Source organism: Aotus nancymaae, unplaced genomic scaffold, assembly GCF_030222135.1.
Source record: "Aotus nancymaae isolate 86718 unplaced genomic scaffold, 86718_ANA_hifiasm-v0.15.2.pri h1tg000003l, whole genome shotgun sequence".
NCBI classification, from domain to species: Eukaryota; Metazoa; Chordata; class Mammalia; order Primates; family Aotidae; genus Aotus; species Aotus nancymaae.
This window is the reverse complement of record NW_026988414.1, coordinates 75,881,985-75,898,713: the sequence shown is the minus strand read 5'-3', so window position 1 is coordinate 75,898,713 and position 16,729 is coordinate 75,881,985. Positions and strand designations below refer to the sequence as shown.

The 16,729-nt window shown below is 55.7% G+C and overlaps 1 protein-coding gene across 4 annotated transcripts in view; it reads left to right on the top strand.

Annotated features, from left to right (window-relative positions):
• TMEM266 (transmembrane protein 266) overlaps positions 1-16,729 on the top strand; it is a 140,730-nt gene that overhangs the window by 89,008 nt on the left and 34,993 nt on the right. For 3 of the 4 annotated variants that reach the window (XM_021668237.2, XM_064382923.1, XM_012457700.2), the window contains exons 4-7: positions 2,091-2,245; positions 5,587-5,660; positions 15,111-15,167; positions 16,231-16,369. In XM_021668237.2, coding sequence (XP_021523912.2) covers positions 2,091-2,245; positions 5,587-5,660; positions 15,111-15,167; positions 16,231-16,369 — 425 coding nt within the window. Of the gene's footprint in view, positions 1-2,090; positions 2,246-5,586; positions 5,661-15,110; positions 15,168-16,230; positions 16,370-16,729 lie in introns of those variants that run through there. The other variant, XM_064382924.1, reaches the window with a different exon arrangement.

Sequence of the window (16,729 nt, the reverse complement as noted above, 5' to 3'; positions counted from 1 at the left end):
AGTGGCTGGGGACTCCTTCCAGCTTTCCTGGATGGACTGTGAGGAGGAAATCTCCTTGAAGCATTCATGTTATTCCTTCCAAGAGAAGGGGACGCCTCAGTCCCCTTCCCAGCCCCTTGACAAGCCTGGGATCTGCAGGAGGTAGGCGCTGGCCCTCCTGGCAGCAGCTGCGGCGGATCGGCTCCCTCTGGATGGGAATGGCAGGAGGCGGTGGCCCCGTGTTTGGACCGTCAGATAGTTTATCATCATCGTCATCATCGTGAATCCATTTCAGCTGCATAGTCTTTACAGGGCAGATAAATTCCCTCATTTAACTCAGTGGCCTATGAGTTCAGGAGCATTCTCAGGGGTTACACATGGGGAGGAGCCTTCACATGGGGCCGCAGGGCGGCCACAGGCAGAGCCAGAAGTATGGCCTCCTGGGCGAGTGCTGTGGCTGCCATTTCAGGATGCCTAGTTCTTCCTCAGCAAGGGAGGCAGGCAGGTCCTGTTGGCACCTAAACTACCAAGCCGGTGAGGTTTGACCTGAGCTCGCCCATCCCCGTATTCCCCGGGCCTCTCAGCGGTGCCCTTCTTGTGCTCCTGAGAGGAGGGCATCCAGTGCCCTGTGGTGCCACCCAGCTCTGAGCTTCCCTGACCCCTCCCACCCCTAGACCTGCTCAGGAAGGCTTCCGTCCTCAGCGGCCTCGCCTCTGCTGTGATGTCCAGGATCATGTAGTCACGGGTTGCCCAGAAAGTCCTTGGGACTCTAGTCTCGTCAGATTCTTGCTCTGTGACAGGGTGCCACACAGTCCAGCAAGTTTGGGAAGCCCTGATTCTGCAAAGAGCATACTGAAGGCCCTAAAACGCCCCACAGAGAAAAATTCCCATTAAACTTCGTTGGACCCAAATTTTCCAAAACGTACCCAACCATGGAAACTTTTGTATCAAATAACAACTATGAACGTTCTGTGGAACTAGTGTTCTACTCAGCCCACTTTGAAAAACAGGGATCTGGTTCAAATCTTTCTTTTTATAGCCGTAAAATGGAAAATCCATTCAGTGATTCATCGAGCATTTGTTTATTTTTTTTTTTTGAGACAGAGTCTCGCTCTGTCACCCAGGCTGAAGTGTAGTGGTGTGATCTCGGCTCACTGCAACCTCCGCCTCCCGGGATCAAGCGATTCTCCTGCCTCATCCTCCCGAGTAGCTGGGACTACAGGTGCACGCCACCACGCCCAGCTAACTTTTGTATTTTTAGTAGAGACAGGGTTTCACCATGTTGGCCAGGATGGTCTTGATCTCTTGACCTCGTGATCCGCCTGCCTTGGCCTCCCAAAGTGTTGGGATTACAGGCGTGAGCCACTGTGCCTGGCCTCATCAGGCATTTATTAAAGGCAAATTGAGATATTCCCAAATGCCAGAGCCCATGTCACCACATTCTGAGATGTACAGAAATGCAATAATAACACATCATCGTTTCCAAGCTGCACTTGCCACGTAGGCCGACCGTCCGCTAGTCCACCAGATGTCAATCTCACACCCTTTTTAACCTTGAGGAGACTGAAGCACAGAGATGCATGCGTTGCAGGTTTGCATATAAGCCCAGCTCCGAGCGCTGGCTCACGCCTGTAATCACAGCACTTTGGGAGGCAAAGGTGGGCAGATCACGAGGTCAGAAGTTCAAGACTAGCCTGGCCAACATGATGAAACCCCATCTCTACAAAAATGCAAAAATGAGCCAGGCATGGTGACGCGCACCTGTAGTCCCAGCTACTCAGAAGGCTGAGGCAGGAGAATTGCTTGAACCCGGGAGACAGTGGTTGCAGTGAGCTGAGATCACACCACTGCACTCCAGCCTGGGCAACAGAGTGAGACTCCATCTCAAAAAAAATAAAAAGTGGTCAGCTCTATTTCTTAATGAGACATTTTCACCCTTTATGGTTCTCCCCAGCCTCTTGAATAAGGTTGTGTTTGGCCATGAAGCCTAGAGCCGGGAAGAGAGCCTGGAGGAGGGACGCTGGTGGGTTTGAGAGCAGGGCTGTGGCAGGGCCCACCCGCTTGTCCCCTCGCACTCACAGCCTCTCTCCTCCCCACTTTTGTTCCCGCAGGTCTAACTGGCTGAAGCCGTGCTGTGGGAAGAGAGCAGCCGTGTGGCAGGTATTTTTGCTCAGTGCAAGTCTCAACAGTTTCCTGGTAGCCTGTGTAATATTGGTGGTGATTCTCCTGACTCTGGAACTTCTAATAGATATAAAGCTTCTCCAGTGTGAGTAGCAAGAGAGATACATATGCCGATACGTATGATGTCAATATTCAATGTGCATCTGCATTCATCAGGGGTCCCCAACCTGCAGGCTGTGATCTGCCCCCGCTGATGCTGCTGCCCAGCTCAGGCCCCGGGGCTCGTAGGGATGGCCACTGGGGGGGAAATACATCTGGCAGCTTCTCTCTCTGTCACCCCCAGCCTCGGTTTACCCCTTTCTGCCCAATGTGGCCTCTGCACTCCCCTCCCCAGCATTCCATGATCAGAAACTGATGAGATGAAAAACGTTGGGGACCCCTGTATGCATTTTTTAAATTGCTCCCATTTGGAATTTTCCAGGTTGCAATTTTCTGTAGTCTAAAGAGAGTTCCCATTTACGGAGGCATCTCACCTTGTAGTAACTAATTATGACAGCCACCACAATGATGATGAGATTCCTGGTATTTTTACCCAGCTGTGAGTTGGCACTGTGATTTCTATGTATCATGATCGTTTTAAAAGCACTTTTCTGCACATATGACCCTATAGTAACCCTGTGAGACGGGTGAGATGGATATGATCCCATGTTATAGGCAAGGCAAATTGAGATTTGCAGACGTGAGATACTTGCCCTAGGTAAGCGGTATTGGAGCTGGGATTTCGAGGCACCAGGCCGTCTAACTGCTCGTCTAGTCCTCCTCCCCTGGGCGTTTATCCTAGCTTCACGTTAAACCTCGTTTTCCAGCTCTCTGTCCTGGATGTCCCATAGCAACATGGCTGTCCGAGTAGGGGATCACCGCTTACCCCCCGCCCCAGGCCTACCCCCTGCAGTTTGTCACACAGAGAGGCAGGGGCAGGCATCTTGTCTCTTGACTTTGGATAAGTGAGTGGTTTCTGGTACAGCTCCTGGTTCCCTGTGTTGGCCTGACCCGAAAGGTAGATCCTTCAAGTGCAAATTTAAAAAGAGGCACAGGCCAGGTGTGGTGGCGTGTGCCCGTAATCTCATTTGGGGAGGCCAAGGTGGGAGGATTGCTTGAGCGCTGGAGTTTGAGACCAGCCTGGGGAACACAGCAAGACCCTGTCTCTACAAAAAATTTAAAATTTAGCCAGGTGTGGTGCCACACACCTGTCGTCCCAGCTACTTGGGAGGCCGAAGTGGAAGGATCGCTTGAGCCTGGGAGGTTGAGGCCGCAGTGAGCCGTGATCACGTCACTGCACTCCAGCCTGGGCAACAGAGTAGGACCCCATCTCAAAAAACAAACAAACAAAAAATATCAAATAAATAAATAAATAATAAAAAGCAAAAAGAGGTACAATTATCCATCCCAGAGAGATTTCTTTTCCTTCCATTGGGAAAATCCAGGACCGTAGATCCAGTCACCCCTAAACCCATTCCGCCATCTTGGGCTTCCTTTCTCAAATGTCCCCAATTCCTTTACGGGATCCTGTGAACTCAGGGTCGGTCCAAGCTCCCTCCAAGTCACATGAGCCTTCTCTGCTCTCTGAGAGAGGATGAACGGTGAGCACAGAATTGCTTTTGTCTGATAAGCCTAGTTGGGTTTTATGCGGCTGGTGGCCCCTTGGTTCCAATTAAAGGATCTTCCAGCATAAAGTGACCGGTACCGGTTTTACACTCAACCTGTCTTCAATTAAACCATGTTGTATACTTTCCCTCCCACTTACCCATACTGTCTGCTTTTTATGAGACCTGACCATAACGGAGCCTTTCTTTCCCTGCGGCGGATTGTCCTCGGGGCCCTCGGCTGCTCGGGCTGTGACAGGCATTGAGGAGAACTGAGAACCCGGCCGACACTGGAATTTTGCTTAAAATTAAGTATCCAGGAGATTGATTTTGGTGGGAGATCCAATAGCAGCTCATAAAAGGCAGTTTAAATTCCATAAAACACACAATCAGAGATTTATTGCTCTTCTAAAGCAAACCGTAAAAAAAGGCACAGGAATTCATTTGAGAAATAATAGGGAGAGATTTTATGTTTTCAGAATCATCTGGAGGTCTTCTCGGAGTCACGCAGGCCTCAGCCCCTTCGTTCCCACTGGTATTCATGTGGCCCGACTCTGGGCTCATCTTCTAAGGCTTGCCTTGGCCCAAAGCCAGGGGGCCCCAGAGTCTCCCACCTGGAACCTGGTTTTGCAACCTCTTCCCCTGGTGACGCTCCGTGACCTGGTTTCTACCCACCCCCAGGGTCTGCAGATCCCAGAGCTTCGGGAGAGGTTGTGGGTTCCTCTGTTTCAGTCTGGCCCTCCCTGCTGAAGCCACTGGGCATTTTCCCTCTGCCCTGGGGGGTTCTGAGCAGTGTGCCAAGCAGGCCTGGCTGCAGCCCATGAAGGAGGCAGAGCAGGCGTGTAGCATTCCTGGCCTCACCTGTCTCAGCCCTGTCTCAGCCCTTCCCCAGTATCCCAGGGTATCCCAAGAGTATCTCTTTTAGGCCTCTGGGGAGCCCCCTAGCCTCGGGGTGATCCCTCCCACCCAGTCTCCATCAGAACCCCCCGACCCTTGTCCTGGGCCTCAGCATCTGGCTTTTGGCCTCGCTGGCTGAAAACCATGCCATGCCAGGGTTCGAAGGCTGCCCATGGCTTCATGTATTTTAAAAGGGCTTTCCAAAGAAAATGCCTTAACTCTAAGGATTGGCTGGTGAAAGGTGGGGCAGGAACCCTCAGGGGCGGATGGCTCCCCTCACTCCCACTCCAGAACCTGGGGGAAAGCAGGGCAACATGGAAGTCTGTTAGCCCCCAGCCCACCGGCTCTTCCACTCTAGGGAGGAAGGCAGACACGCCCGCCCCACGCCCGGCTCCCCTGCCAGGCCTCACTGCAGTCTTCTTTCTGAAACACCCTGGCTCACACCACTGTCTCTGCCACTCGGTTTCCAGAATGAGAAACCACAGTAGGCTCACCTAGAGTCCCCTAACTGTGCACAGCGCTTTGGGGGTAAACTGTGGTCTGGATCTCTAAAAGCCCATCCAGCCTCCACCGAAGCTGCCTACGCAGCCCGAAGCCGCGAATGTCTTCATGAGCCCCCTCTAGAGGGCTGCTTTCCTGGAGTCCGGCTACAGCCAAAAGCCCACCAAAGACCAAGCAGGCGCTCAGAGGGGTGGCCTGTGGGGGAGAAGGAGGCAGCCCCTTGGGTTGGAGGAAGGAACAGCATCGCTGGCTCACAAACCTCCTACCGCCTTCACTGCAGACCAGCTAAAGCCGCCCTTGCTCTCGGACCCGATTTCCAGCAGATCTAAACATTCATGCAGGCGGGCCCAGGGGTCCCAGAGGTCCACATGGATGCTGCGAAGCTCCCGTAGCAACGCACCTAATTCCTTCCTCCTAAAATTGGTCCTTATCATGTGTGTTGCAGTTTCCAGCGCGTTTCAGTTTGCTGGTGTGATTCACTGGATCAGCCTGGTCATTCTGTCCGTGTTCTTCTCAGAGGTAGGTGGAGACTCTGGCCCTGTCACCTCCTCTGCTGGGTGAGTCCTGTCCTGGGGAAGTCAAGGTCCACTTCTTGAAACAGTGTCTACCCTCAGGCCCCTTGCAAGCCCTTGAGGCTGCTGGCAGGAAGACACAATACAGACAGCTGAGCATTACGGGTGGAGATGGTGCAGGGAGGCCCACCCAGCCAGGGGGATTGGCCCAAGCAGGGGACCCCTGGGAGGAACCCCAGAGGATGAGCAGGTGTTCTCTAGGTGAGGGGTGGACGACATTGGTGAAGGTGAGACTGAGTGGGTGTGGCCAGTAAGGAGCGGGCGGGGGGCAGGGCTGAAGCCAGGAACTGGCACAGGGGAGCCATTGGGACTCTGTGGCTGTGGTTCACAGTGGGCTGGACCCTTGGGGCCGAAGCTCACAGAGGGCGGGTGGGGGGATGGGGTCACAGGGCCAGGCAGTGGACCCGACCTGGTCCTGCAGGGGCCCTGGGTCTGACGGGGCCGAGAGATGTGCCTCTCCATGTGGGTGCCAGGCTGTTTCCAAGGTGGGGGCTCCGGGAGCACAGCCCCTCGCTGCCATCAGTGTCACTGGAGTCAGCTGGTAGACCAAGTGTGGGCGTCTGTGGTGAGGGGAGGGGGGAAAGTTGACAGGTCCTCGGGGCCTGGGGCTTGGTGCAGAAGCTGACGTGTCTGGGCAGCTGGGACACAGCACGTTCCTCTGTTTTGCATGGGGGTGAGTGACACTTGGTTTGAGCAGTTCCCAGGCTGTCACAGTGAGACACTTGCCTGCATGTGGGTGGGGGAGGATCGGCGTGGGCTGCTGCAGGCAGGGCTTTGTCCTGTCCGGTGCACTCTGGAGGGTCACTGATGGACAGGACAGTTTCGTGTGGAAAACTGTTTCACCTAACAGAGCCTAGGACTAGACCAAGTCAGCGGGCCCCTGTGTCACTCCACTCTCAAGCCTCCCATCCCCGATATGGGTGCACATTAGCCCCTGTGGCGTCCTGTGGCCCTTTCAGGCTGGCCCAGCGAACCTGCGGGGAGAGGCAGAAATGAGTGAGGCACAGCGCCTGCTGGGAACACACACACGGCTCATGCCAATGGGAGCTGCCCCAACCGAGGCACGGGGGCTCTGGGACCCCGAGGCAGGGGCCTGGAAGGGAGGAAGGAGGCTGTGGGAGAGGGTGGTGTGGGCAGAGGCACTGAGGTAGGGAACCCCTGGAGTCAGGAGTCCCAGCATCCTCTTGTGGGTCCCCTCGAGCCTAGCTAATGGCTCTGCTCTCTCTCTCCCTAACAATCAGGAGAGAGCTGGGCTTTGGGTCTGAGTCCAGGTGTAGGATGCGGTGGGTGGGGCCGCAGGCATCCCAAGCACAGAACGTTCCCTTTCCCGGGTCTCCCCTCCTATAGCCCACGGAGCGCCGGAAAGCCTGGGCCTGAGGCTCAGATGAGGGGGCAGATCCCAGCACTGCCCTCCCAGGAAGGATCCTAACCACCCCCCTGAGACCATTGCCCTGGAGGTGCCTCTGACCCCCAGAGCAGAGTGCCTGCTCCCCAGCTTACGGCCCCCATGTGGGTCCTGCCCTCCCTGGCCCCTTGTTTCTGCCTGGCCAGGATTCCCTCCCGCAAATACATGGGCCATGGCCAGATGTCTCCTTGATGCAAACCTTGGAAAATGTGCCATGTGTCTGTGACTGCCAACAAAAATGTTTAATCAGTTGCTGCGGTTCTTCCCCTCTATCCCTCTGCTTTGGTTTTATTGGCTTTTGCAGAATTTATTGCCCAGCGTTAATTTGGCATTCCCTTCCTGTCACTGCCGGAGACGAGCCACCCGAAACAGACAAACCCCTGTGCAAAGGAATCGCAGCCTCAGAGTCCCCCACAGGCACCCGCAAACCAGGCAGGGGCTGGGGCCTCCCACCGCCGAGCAGGGAGAGCAGGGTGGGTCTGCAGGCAGCTGGGGGGAAGGGCTGGCTCCATGGCATTGACCTTGTCCAAGGTGGTGAGGGGGTGGAGCCAGGCGACAGGTGGCAGGGGAGACCTGCCCCTGCCAGTGCACTCTGCCCAGTGTGAATGGAGGGGCCAGTGCATGGGGATCGAGTGACGAATGAGTGAGGCACGGAGCCTGCTGGGAACACACACACAGCTCACACCATGCTAGCAAGCTTGGATTTCCGTGGTCTTGCCGCGTGCCCACAAGATCTGTGTCAGCACCTTGTTGCTAGAAAGGTCTCATGGAGGTTCCCCGCCTCCGGAGGGTGTGGACACGTGCGAGCATGTCTATGCCCTTCATGATGACTGGGATGCCTAGTAGGAAGGGCCAGGGGAGCCCAGCGTCCATCAGGGGTGGGTCAGCCTGCACCAGTGGTGTCTCTCCAAAAATACTGCGCAGGCGAGGAGGGCAGCCTAGGGCTATGTGGCCAGTTATGACCAAAACTGGACCCAGGGCTCTGGCCCCCTAAGCTGGTCTCTCGTCCCTGACTGCATCCTTCAGAGGCCCTGAAGCTGGCAGGGTGGGAAGGGACAGAGGTCTCTGGGAAGGACCTGAGAAAGAAAGTCTGACTGAGCGATCACTCAGACCACAGACCCAGGATGACTGCACCCCAGCACAGCTGGGAGAAATGAGCGTCACCTCTTCAGGTCTGGCTGTCTTTTCCTGGTTAATACTTGGGGATGTGGCTGTGGGCCGAGGGTGGGGCGGCACTCCAAGCCTCCTCAGCCTTAGGAAGTGGGCATTACTCCACCGGAAATTCCAAGAACGTCACCACTCAGGGCTCCTGCTGTCCTGGGCTTCTCCTGAGCGGTTCTCCACCCCTCCTCTCAGCTGAGGCTTAGGGCAGCCCTGGAAGGTGGAGAGGACATTTTACAATTGTGAAACTGAGGCCTGGAGAGGTGCAGACACCTGCCCATGGCCTGCAGGAATGGCAGGCGGGCCCAGGCGCAGAAATCTGGGTGGGTGGCCAGGCATCTGCCCCAGCCTTCACCCACCTCGGAGCTCTGCAGGCTGCTCTGGGAAGATGGGCCACTCTCTGTGCTGGCCCCAGGTCACAGAGCTAGGCCCAGAGAAGGGGAGCGTGAGGCTGGTTTGGGCTCCATTTGAGGACGTCTGTTCAAAGGGACCAAGCTGTTTGACAGTGAGACAGATACTCACAAAGCGGTGCGAGTGGGCGCCCCTCGGTCAGGCGGGCTGTGCAGGGGTTCCTGCAGGGATACAAGGTGAGAGTGGGGCCCGTGAGACTTCCTGGGCCCCAGTCTTCCAGGTCACGCGGGGTCACTGCGCGTCACGTGGCCCTGCAGCATCAAGAATAAGCAGAGCCTTGCAATCCAGATGGAGATTTGTGCAAACGTTCTTCCAAAGCACAGCCCGCCCTTGGCGGAGGCCAGGCCCAGCTGGCCACTTGGAACTGGGAAGCCTGCTGCTCCTCCCCTGAGACTGCAGCTGCCCTTGGGGTCTCCTTGCCAAGGCCAGGCCACCCTGCAGCAGGGCCCAGGGAGGCTGTGGGGTGTTCGTCCCATCCCTGGGGTCCGGAAAGGCCCAGGCAGCCCAGCTCTTTCCCTGGGAGAACAGAAAGCGGACGGTGGCTGGCCGTCTAGATGCGAGCCTCAGGCAGTGGAGGTGGCAGCTCCTGACTCTCCTCTCCCTCTCTTCCTCCTCCTCCTCCTATTGAGGTGAAATTCCTTCAATAACCCTTTTACAGCGTACGATTCAGTGGCATTTACTACCCATGCAGCGATGTGCAGCCGTCACCTCTACCTGATTCCAAAGCACTTTTGTCAACCCCAAAAGGAGCCCCCATACCCATTAGCAGTCAGCCTGCCCCCCTCCCGTGCACAGCCCCTGCCAGCTAGTTATCTGCCTTTGTCTCTGTCGACTTAACTCTGCCGGCTATTTCATGTAAACACAATCCCACACTACGTGGCTTTGTGACTGGCCTCTTTTACTCAGCATGTTTTCTAGGTTCATCCAGGAGGCCGCACAGCAGACTTTGCTTTTTTTCTTTCTGAGAAAGGGTCTCACTATCACCCAGGCTGGAGTGCAGGGGTCTGGTCGCAGCTCACTGCAGCCTCAATGTCCTTGGCTCGAGTGATCCTCTCACCTCAGCCTTCCGAGCAGCTGGGATTACAGTCGTGCACCACCACACCTGGCTAACTTTTTGTATTTTTTTTTTTTTTTGTAGAGACGGGGTTTCAACACGTTGCCCAGGCTGATCTTAGACTCCTGAGCTTAACTGATCCTCCCCACTTGGCCTCCCAAAGTGCTGAGATTACAGGCAAGAGCCACTGCGTCCAGCCCCAGTTTTTCTTCTCTTCTCACCAGCGTGAGACTAGTGACGGCGTCCAGACGCCACACAGATGTTCACATTTCTTATTCTGGCCTCAGACTTGGATCCTGGAATCCACATCTTCCTCTTGCCAGTGTAGTCTCACCCCAGGGAAAATTTGCCCAAGAGCAGATCTGCTTCTTAAGGAAGTGCCAGTGGTCAGCCCCTAGCGCCTGGTACCTGGTGGCTGTTCCTTAGGCCACTCTGCTCCCCTAAGCCACGCACCCAACCCACTGGTGGCAGTGTTGAGGGGCCACAGGCTTGGGGCTAGACCCGGGCCGTTCCCTTCTCGCTGGCTGGCGGACCCCACATGGGGAAGGCTCTGCAGGCCACAGGGGTGTCCAGTCCCCATTCTGCTCACTAAGAGGTGAGCTGAGGATCTCCGTCTGCCTTTTAAACATTTGCACTGTGGCCAGGCACGGTGGCTCACGCTTATAATCCCAGCACTTTGGGAGGCTGAGGCAGGCAGATCATGAAGTCAAGAAGTCGAGACCATCCTGGCCAACATGGCGAAACTCCGTCTCTGCTAAAAATACAAAAAATTAGCTGGGCATGGTGGTGGGTGCCTATAGTCCCAGCTGCTGGGGAGGCTGAGGCAGAAGAATCACTAGCACCCAGGAGGCAGAGGTTGCAGGGAGCTGAGATTGCGCCACTGCACTCCAGTATGGTGACAGAGCAAGACTGCGTCTCAAAAAAAAAAAAAAAAGCACAAAGCCAGCTTATGGACTAACAGCTACTTCCCAAGTTTTCCAAACACTAGCACCCTCATCAGTCCCCTCCCCAGGGAAAAACATTGATTCTGCTGAGGGGAGGACTCGGCTTCAGGCAGCAGGAAGGGGCAGGAGCCCTTTCTGCCATTTGACTGAGGCAGGGCCTGGACCAGGCGCAAGGGTTGGGACTTTCCACTCTCCCCTCCCACAGCCTGAAGCCTGGATCCCTTCCTTCAGAGAAGTCAGCTTTTCCTTCCCTTGGAAGAGATGAAAGTCGCTTCTTGAGAGCAGGGCTTGATCAGGAACAGAAGATGCGGGCACCTGAGGTGGAAGGCAGGAGGGGGCCAGGGACCAGAAGGTTCACTTGCCACTCTTTGCACCTCAGTTTCTGCATCTCTCAAACGGCATAAAAACTTGCTCCTAGTACATAATAAATGGCACCATCGTTGAGTGTTTGCCAAGGCTCTGGCCTGCATCGCTCATCACAGCAGCCTCCTGAAGGCACAACTGGAATGAAGGAGGCCGAAACCCTTAGCCCCAGGTGGGAAAGGAGGCGTCTGAAGCTGGGGATTCCAGCTCCCTCAGATGCTCCTTCAAAGCCCTTTGCAACTTTTAGGGGCCAGCATTGCAAAGCCACGGGCCTTGGGGCTGGGGCTGGAGATGGGGCTGGCATGGGGCAATCCCTCATCACCCTGCCCTTTTAGTGAGCCGCGTGCCTCCCTGAGCTCTGGAGCAGCCCTGGAGGTGGCAGCACCAGGGTCACCGATCTGCTTTCAGTCCAGATCCGTCCAGAGATCCAGCCAGGGTCAGGTGGTTAGTAAGGAATGGTCGGAGCCAGAAGGAGGACCAGACTCTCATCTCCTCATCTAGTGCCCTTTCTCCTCACTGCTTCTGGGCCTGTGGTCTGCTGGGATTCAGGGCAGGGTCGCCTTACACATCCCTGCGGTTCCGTTGGGTGCTCCAGGGGATTGTTTAAAAAGCATATTCCGGGCCTTGTGCCCAGAGTTTCTGATTTCCTGGCTCTCCGTTAGAGTCCAGGAATCCATGTTTTACATCAACCCCCTGATGTTGCGAAGCGGGGCGTCCTTGGCTGAACACTGAGAAGCACAGGCAGGCAGTGGGTTAGTCCAGCCTGTGTTTTCAGAGGTCTAAGACTGTGCTCGGTCTCTTGGGGCAGGGCAGTGAGGCTCTGTCCCTGCCTCCGTGGACAGCGTGTCTGGGGGAGGGGAAGGATGCTGTGGGGAAAAGCCAGCAGGTGATGTGTTTCAGACCCAGGGTCACTGTGACCTTGACCCTGACCTGGAGCCACCACTTCCCCCTCTCTAGCAGGAGCCTGGTTGGGAGGCGTTTCCGGACCCGTCTCCACAGCAGCCTCTTGCTGTTCTGTTTCCATGGGCTGAGCTAGGAAGGAAAGGCTCCCAGAGGAGGGGGGCTTGAGCCAGGCCTCCAAGGACGGGTGGGGCCAGCACGGAGGGAAGGCAGCGGCCAGCATTCCAGCTGTTTTGTCTGCTTCCCTGGCGCTGCTCTGGATCACGAAACCGTTCAGCCTCTTTCCTTCCTGGGGGGCACAGGCCTGGGTGCGCTGTCTGCCACCTCCTCCTCCTGCTTAACCGCTGCTGCCTGAGCCCCCCGCCTGGCCGGCTTCCCCTCCCCTCACTCCTGGGCCCCTGCCTTTTCAGCTAAGAAGAGTGTTGCTTCTGAAGACACATGGTGATTCCTCTCATTTGAGGCTCTTAAAGGAGTCGGATTTGTCGAGACAGAAGGTAGAATGGGGAGTTGCTGTTCAGCAGGTGCAGAGTTTCAGTTTGGAAGACAAGAAAGCTCTAAAGGTGCGTGATGGTGATGGTTGCACAGTAATGTGAATGTGCTTCACGCCACGCGGACACTTCAAAATGGTTAAGATGGTGTTTCGTGTTATGTGTATTTCACCAGGATTTTAAAAGGAGAAGAATGGAGAGAAAGAGGGAGCCGTTGCCATAGCAGAAATTACATTTGCACCAGGCCCTGGTCCCTTCCGTCCCAGCCTGGACTTTTGTTTTGGGAGCCCCGGAATTGAGAGTTCAGGATAGATGTGGCTATTGCAGCGTTTCAGAGGAGACAGATACTAAGTTTCAATCTCAGCGCAGTTAGAGGGTTGGGCAGTGACAGAAGAAACCATATTATTTTGTGGTGTGTGTGTTTTGTTTTGTTTTTTTGAGATAGAGTCTCTCTCTGTCGTCCAAGCTGGAGTGCAGTGGTGTGATCTCAGTTCACTGCAACCTCTGCCTCCTGGGTTCAAGCAATTCTCCTGCTACAGCCTCCTGAGTAGCTGGGATTACAGGTGTGTGCCACCATGCCCGGCTAATTTTTATGTTTCTGGTAGAGAGGAGGGTTCACCGTGTTGGCCTGGCTGGTCTTGAACTCCTGATCTCAAGTGATTCGCCCGCCTCAGCCTCCCAAAGGGCTGAGATTACAGGTGTGAGCTGCTGCACCTGGTTGTTAGGTGGTGTTCTTACACAGCTGAGTGCACTCTGCAGCTCCAGAAACCTCTGGGGCCAAATGTTGACTTCATTCCTGATTGCTGTGTGGCTGTGGGCAGCTTCCTTAACTTCTCTGACCCTTCCTGTAAAATGGGAATCACATGTGAGGAGGGCTGGCCCAGGGTCTGGCACTCATAGACGTATACTAGATGGCAGATATCATCCTCATAAATAATTGGAAGAATTGTTAACATGTAACCCACCTCTTTGGCAGAAGGAGAAACTGAGGCCCAGGGAGGGGATTTGAGTTGCCAAAGGCCACACAACTATCCCTTTATTAAGCTATGATCTCAAGACATCGTGGCCCCTCACCCAGATCTCTTCCCACTCCTTCGAGCTGTCTCGTAGTTAAGCATGGGCTACCCATCCAGAGAGCGGGAGGTCACAGAGGAGTGGACATCGGCTGCCACGTGCTCCTCTCTGTACTCAGAGAAGGCGGCCTGACTGTCCGCCACAGGCATCCGCCTTCCCATCCCTTCACAGAGATCAAGACTGTTCTTCCCAAGAAAGAGCTGGATTTTACCAGCCAAGCCTTTCTGTGGCATAGCAGCTGTGGGTGATGATCCTCTGGGCAGCTTCGCAGACTTTAGAAGGCCGGGCTTGTACTACAGGCAGGCAGGCAGGAGAGGGGCACCGTCTGGCGTGAATCACTGTGAATTAAAGTCATGTTGGCTCAAGGAAGAGCCTATAGACAAACACACCAGCATCTTAGAAGACCAGCGTTTAAGAAGCTGCTTTGGAGAAAGAAATCCTCTTGGTGAGGAAACCGCTCCTGAAGGCAGCCACATTCAGTAATTACGTATGCCAGGTGTTAGGGATAAAAGAGAGAAAGCAGACCAGGTCTCTTGAGCCTCCACTGGGGGATGGGAAAGGAATCAGCACAAGGTACAAAGAAGTGCTGTGGGAGGGTGACGCCCAGGGATCATAGGAACGCCCAGGAAGGAGGTGCCTGCTGAGCCGGGGAGTGTGCAGGAGCTTCACGGAGGTGACGTTTAAACCAGGGTCAGAAGGACAAGAAGGGGAAAGCCCTCCTGACTCAGGCACAGCCCAAGCTGCTGTAACAAGAAAGCCAAAAACACAGGGCTTAAGCAAGGCAAGATCCATTTCTCTCTCATGGAAGAACACGTTATGTGGATTGGTAAGGCTGATGTGGTGGCTTGGGGCTCTTGGGGACCCAGCAGGCTTCTGTCTTGCAGCCTGGCCCTCCTTGGTTGAAGATGGCACACCATCACACTCATGCACCCAATTCTAGGCCTTGGGAAGACGAAGAGAAAGAGCCTAATTCATTCAAGGGCAAAACCCAAAGTGCTTCTGCTCGCTAGCCATTGGCTAGAATGTCACATGGCCACTCCCAGATGCAAGGAAGGCTGGGAAATGTAGTCTTTAGCTGGGTGGCCATGCTGGAGCTTCAGTTCTACAGGAAGGAGGGAAGAGATTTGGAGTTGGGGGGTCAGGAGGGGAGTCGACTGCAGCTTTTGCCACGTGCAAAGACAAGGCCATGAGAGAGAGAGCTTGCATGTTTGAAGATTCATAAGTGGTTTGCTGCATGACGGGGTGGCAAAAGACCCAGGAGAGGCAGGCAAGGCCCTGAGTATCCTTCCGAGGAATTTGGAGTGTATTCTGTGTGTACAGGGAGCACTGAAGATGGCGTCGGGGGTTCCCAGGGGATGGTACAGAGGTGGGGGGTCCGAGCCTGCAGGCCGAGGAGCCAGCAGGAGGCGTGGCCACCAAGGAGGCTGGAGCTGGGGCATCTGCAGTGGGAGTGGGGAGGGCACAGGGCGGAGGAATGCTTAGGGACGGCGGAGACCTTTTCTTACTACCGAACGCGGAGGCTGAATGCTGAGCTCTGGAATCTTCACGGCTGGAGGCGGACCTGGAGAATAACCACTTTCTCACTTCCTTTCCTCAGACTGTTGTACGGATTGTGGTGCTTGGGATCTGGGATTACATCGAAAACAAAATAGAGGTAAAGACCAGTGTCCACCCCCGAGCCCCCCACCCAGCCATCCTGGAAGCTGGAAAGCTCATGTCCCATCCATCCCAGGATGGATGCCGTCAAAAAGGCTGGCTCCTTCTCCCACCTGACCTCTGTGGCTGCGCATGTTGGGTGGGGCAGGGAGGGGGAACCGAGACTGTTTCCAGCAAAGGAATGTTCTAAAACAGTCTCCTTGAAGTTCTGCAAAATTTTAGAATTTCTTCTCGAATCAATTTGAAAACCTTTTGAAATGTATTTTAAAACAAATAAATCCACCCTGAATGGAGAGCTGAGCGGGAAACTGTCAAGGCGCTTCTCAAGCTGGGTTTCCATCCTGCTTCCCACCACGTGGGTGGGGATGAGGTCAGGGAGGGCTGGCTGTCGCTGGTAGTGCTGTGCACACAGGCCAAGGCAAAGCGGTTAGGACCTGCTGCCCACCCTTTCCCCACCTCTCCATCTATATTCCAGCCTCTTTGGCCCAGTGCTGGGATCCCACACAGAGTGCCTGGCCCATGAAGGGCTCAGAACAAGGCCGGATTGGGGTATGCGGGTGGAAGGCAGAGCCCAGGGCTTCACTGTGCAGGCAGGCGTCCTCCTTGCCTAGCCCTGCCCCGTGCAGGGGTAGAGACTCTGCTCCGGACAGAGCTGAGATTTGGACCCGGGCTCCTGCTCTCCTGGGGAAGGAGGCACCCTGAGCCTGCTTTCAGCCCCTACCCTGCCAGGGAGGGAGCCAGCTTGGCCTCTGCCCAGGCCTGGGATACAGGATGCAGGCCCTATCTTGAGAAGGGGCAAGATAGTCCAAGGCCGTCTGAAGCAAGGGCCGGAGATGGGCTGGGGTCACTTAGAGGGCAGACTGCACTCAGGAGAGCATCTAGGAGGAGGAGGCCCCTAAAGACTTAGGAGGGTCAGAAGGGGCCACCAGGGATGGGGTGGCCTTCTGGTGGGGGCTCAGGCCGCTGGAGAAGTTGGGCAGCACCAGCTGCTTTGCCGGACTGACCCCTGGTCCCAGACACGCAGCAGGGCCCAGGGCACTGAAATGCACCTCCTCTTCCAGGTGTTTGACGGGGCTGTGATCATCCTGTCTTTGGCTCCGATGGTGGCATCCACTGTGGCCAACGGACCCAGGAGCCCCTGGGACGCCATCAGCCTCATCATCATGCTCCGGATCTGGAGGGTGAAGAGGGTCATTGATGGTGAGTGGGCTGAGGGGGGCATGGTGAGTGGGGCTGCTCCAGAAATGGGGCTGTCAACTGAGAGAGGAGACAGCGTGTGATGAGAGCACGCCCTGCTGGCATCGGGGTGCCGGGTGAAACTGTCAGCCAGGAGTGGGGCCGGCTATCCCTGCCCACGCGCCGTCACACGGTCACTCACACTGCCCAGGTGTCACGCATACACGCTGAGCTTCCCACCTCCCATTCAGGGGCGGTGTGTTCATTCCCATGCAGCTGTTCACTGTGAGCCTGGAGGGCCAGCCTCCATGCAAGCACTTAGAGCAGGGCCTGCTGTTCTGGAAGGAGCAGACGTTTCCACCTGGGCATCTCAATGCACCCCTG